At 63.8% G+C, this 2457-nt stretch overlaps 2 protein-coding genes across 2 annotated transcripts in view; one reads left to right on the top strand and one right to left on the bottom strand.

Moving 5' to 3' along the window:
• Positions 1–1186, top strand: part of AMSG_00864 (selenide, water dikinase) — a gene marked incomplete at both ends in the record, with an annotated part of 1653 nt that extends 467 nt beyond the window's left edge. The window contains 2 exons of the mRNA XM_013907128.1: positions 50–1012; positions 1068–1186. Of these exons, the coding sequence (XP_013762582.1) occupies positions 50–1012; positions 1068–1186 (1082 nt within the window). The remainder of the gene's footprint in view (positions 1–49; positions 1013–1067) is intronic.
• Positions 1187–1436: 250 nt separating this feature from the next.
• On the bottom strand, positions 1437–2216 carry AMSG_00863 (dynein light chain Tctex-type 1). The gene is made up of 2 exons (XM_013907127.1): positions 2181–2216; positions 1437–1853 (listed from the first exon to the last, which is right to left on the bottom strand). Exons 1-2 carry the CDS (start codon positions 2205–2207, stop codon positions 1539–1541), a joined length of 342 nt encoding a protein of 113 aa, XP_013762581.1. The 5' UTR covers positions 2208–2216; the 3' UTR covers positions 1437–1538.
• Between the last annotated feature and the right edge of the window lie 241 nt (positions 2217–2457).

Below are 2457 nucleotides of genomic sequence, written 5' to 3'. Positions count from 1 at the left end.
ACCTCCACTCGCGCGCGTCTTCTCCTCGCACTCACCTCCTCTCCTCCAGCCATCGACAACGAAGCCATCGGGCTCGACTGCTCAATCATTCCCACAGCCATCGAGGGAGTGGTGACCATCCAGACCACCGACTACTTCTACCCGCTGGTGGAGGATCCGTACCAGCAAGGGCGGATTGCGTGCGCTAATGTGCTCTCGGATCTGTTTGCCATGGGCATCTCCCGCTGCGACACCATGCTGATGATTCTTGCCGCCTCGCTCGAGATGCCCAAGGACCAGCGGATGATTGTGACGCGCGAGCTCATCCGCGGCTTCAACGACCTCGCCACCGAGGCCGGAACGTCGGTGACGGGAGGACAGACGGTGCTCAACCCGTGGCCCATCATCGGCGGCGTGGCCTCGGCCGTGGTGCCGTCAGACGGCGGCTACATCGACCCGTTCTCGCTCGTCCCAGGCGACGTCATGGTCCTCACCAAGCCGATCGGAACGCAGGTTGCGGTCAACGCATACCAGTGGCTTGGCGACCACGAGGCCGGCAAGGAAGGTTCCAACTGGGACCTTATCGCCGACGTGCTGAGCCCCGCCCAGGCTAGGGTTGCCTTTGCCCTCGCCTCGGCCTCGATGGCGCGACTGAACAAGTCCGGCGCCGCCCTCATGGTCAAGCACGGCGCCCACGGCGCCACCGATGTTACCGGCTTTGGCCTCCTTGGCCACGCCCGCAACCTCGCCGAGCACCAGAAGGCTGCCGTCCACATCTCCATCCACACCCTCCCTGTCATCGAGAACATGCCGGCCGTCAATGACAAGTTCAACTTTAAGCTCCTCGACGGCTGGTCGTCCGAGACCTCGGGTGGCCTGCTCGTCGCCCTCCCGTCGGCCGACGCCGCCGCCGCCTTTTGCGCCGACATCGAGGCCGAGGACGGCTGGCCGGCATGGATTGTTGGCTCGGTCTCCGCCGGCTCGGGCTCGGCAGACATTGTCGAGAACCCACCGTCATTCCGGTCTAGGTCTCGTCGCTCCCTCCCCCTCCTCGCTTCATCACCTCATCTGTGCCCGCATCGCTGCAGACCGTGCCCTCATGCTCACCAGCAGCTACCTGCGCCCGCGACCAAGCAACCAAATCTCACTCCTGGGAAACCTGAAACCAACAGCTTGGGCTCCGCCGCGCGCATGTATCCGCTCCTGACCTCCTGCACCCTCTGCTACCTCTGCTCCCCAGCGGTACTCTCCGATGCCAGCCCAGCCTCGACACTCGGCCACTCTGCTCGCCGCACTGACTCGGCCTCCTCAACCGCAAGGACACTCGTCCTTTGCGCAGGAGCTGCCGACGAGCACCGCTTTCCCACGCGAGTAGACCGCCGTCGAGGTTCCTCCGCCGCCCCCCCCCCCCCCCCCCGCAGCTAGCGTTAACACAAGCTCGAGACCGCGCCGCTTGCCGCACAACACTGGTGTTCAATTGCGTCCTCAACCACTCTCCGCCAGCGCTTCCACCACCACCTCTCCTGCACTGCGATCCAACATGCCCGTCGAGCCGCCCATCAGATGGCGAGGCCAAAGACGGTGGTGATGCAGAACATGGTCGAGTTGGACCACTTGTACGAGCACGAGTTGTCAGTCGAGTTGTCCCAGTAGCACGAGGAGGCCGTGTGCAGGCCAGCGCCGTTCTTCTGCATGATGATGGTGGTCACCACATACTTGAACGGTTTGTGCTGATCTGCAAGCCGCTTCAGCACCTCCTCCACAATCTTGGAGCACCACGGCGCCACACGCGAGTGGTGGTAGTTGTGCGGGCCGAGGATCTGGTCCGCCGCATCCTTGATGATGTTCACAACCTCATCCGGCACAAACGCAGCCTACCAACACCACCACCGACACCACTCTCTCTTGTTCAGTACACACCCAATCCGGCCACAGCCACTGCCGTTGCACCCCCCTTGCCCCGCCGCGCTCCCCCCTCCCCTTCTCCCCGCTGCCCGCCAACCACCGTTGGTTTTTTTGGCGCGCCACCCTCCCCCTCCGACAAGCCCAGCCAGCCCAACCAGCCCAGCCAGCCCAGCCAGCGGCCAGCCCGCCAACTACGCCCACACAGCCCCCTCCCCCTCCCCTACCTTCCCACTACTCCCTCTCTAACACACACTACCACCTCTATCCACTGCACCTGCCCTCTTTGCTTCACATACCTCCTCCGAGCTCTGGAGGTCGTCCATTGTGGTAGACAAGTCGTGGCTGTGCCCCAGTCAGCAGCTCGAACCGGAACCGTTCGGCCCCGCACATCCCCCCCTCCCCCCCCCCCCCCCCTTGCTCCACCACCAATTTTTTCATCAATAACGCCCCATCACCGGGTTTTCCCCCCATTTCGTTCTCTTCTTCACTCTCCTTACCCGCACCTCGCTCGACCTAATCCTCAACTTACGATACCTCTCTGCACACCGCACAGCTCCGCCCCCCCCCCCCCCC

This window comes from Thecamonas trahens, assembly GCF_000142905.1.
Source record: "Thecamonas trahens ATCC 50062 unplaced genomic scaffold supercont1.3, whole genome shotgun sequence".
NCBI lineage: Eukaryota > Apusomonadida > Apusomonadidae > Thecamonas > Thecamonas trahens.
The sequence above is the reverse complement of the archived record's forward strand: the minus strand, read 5'-3'. Positions and strand labels throughout refer to the sequence as shown.

Excerpts from the sequence above, each read along its gene's own strand:
- AMSG_00863 (XM_013907127.1), bottom strand. The coding sequence starts at position 2,207 with ATGGACGACCTCCAGAGCTCGGAGGAG. Across the intron at positions 1,854-2,180 it reads ACCTCCAGAGCTCGGAGGAG|GCTGCGTTTGTGCCGGATGA; the intron begins GTATGTGAAGCA and ends TGGTGTTGGTAG.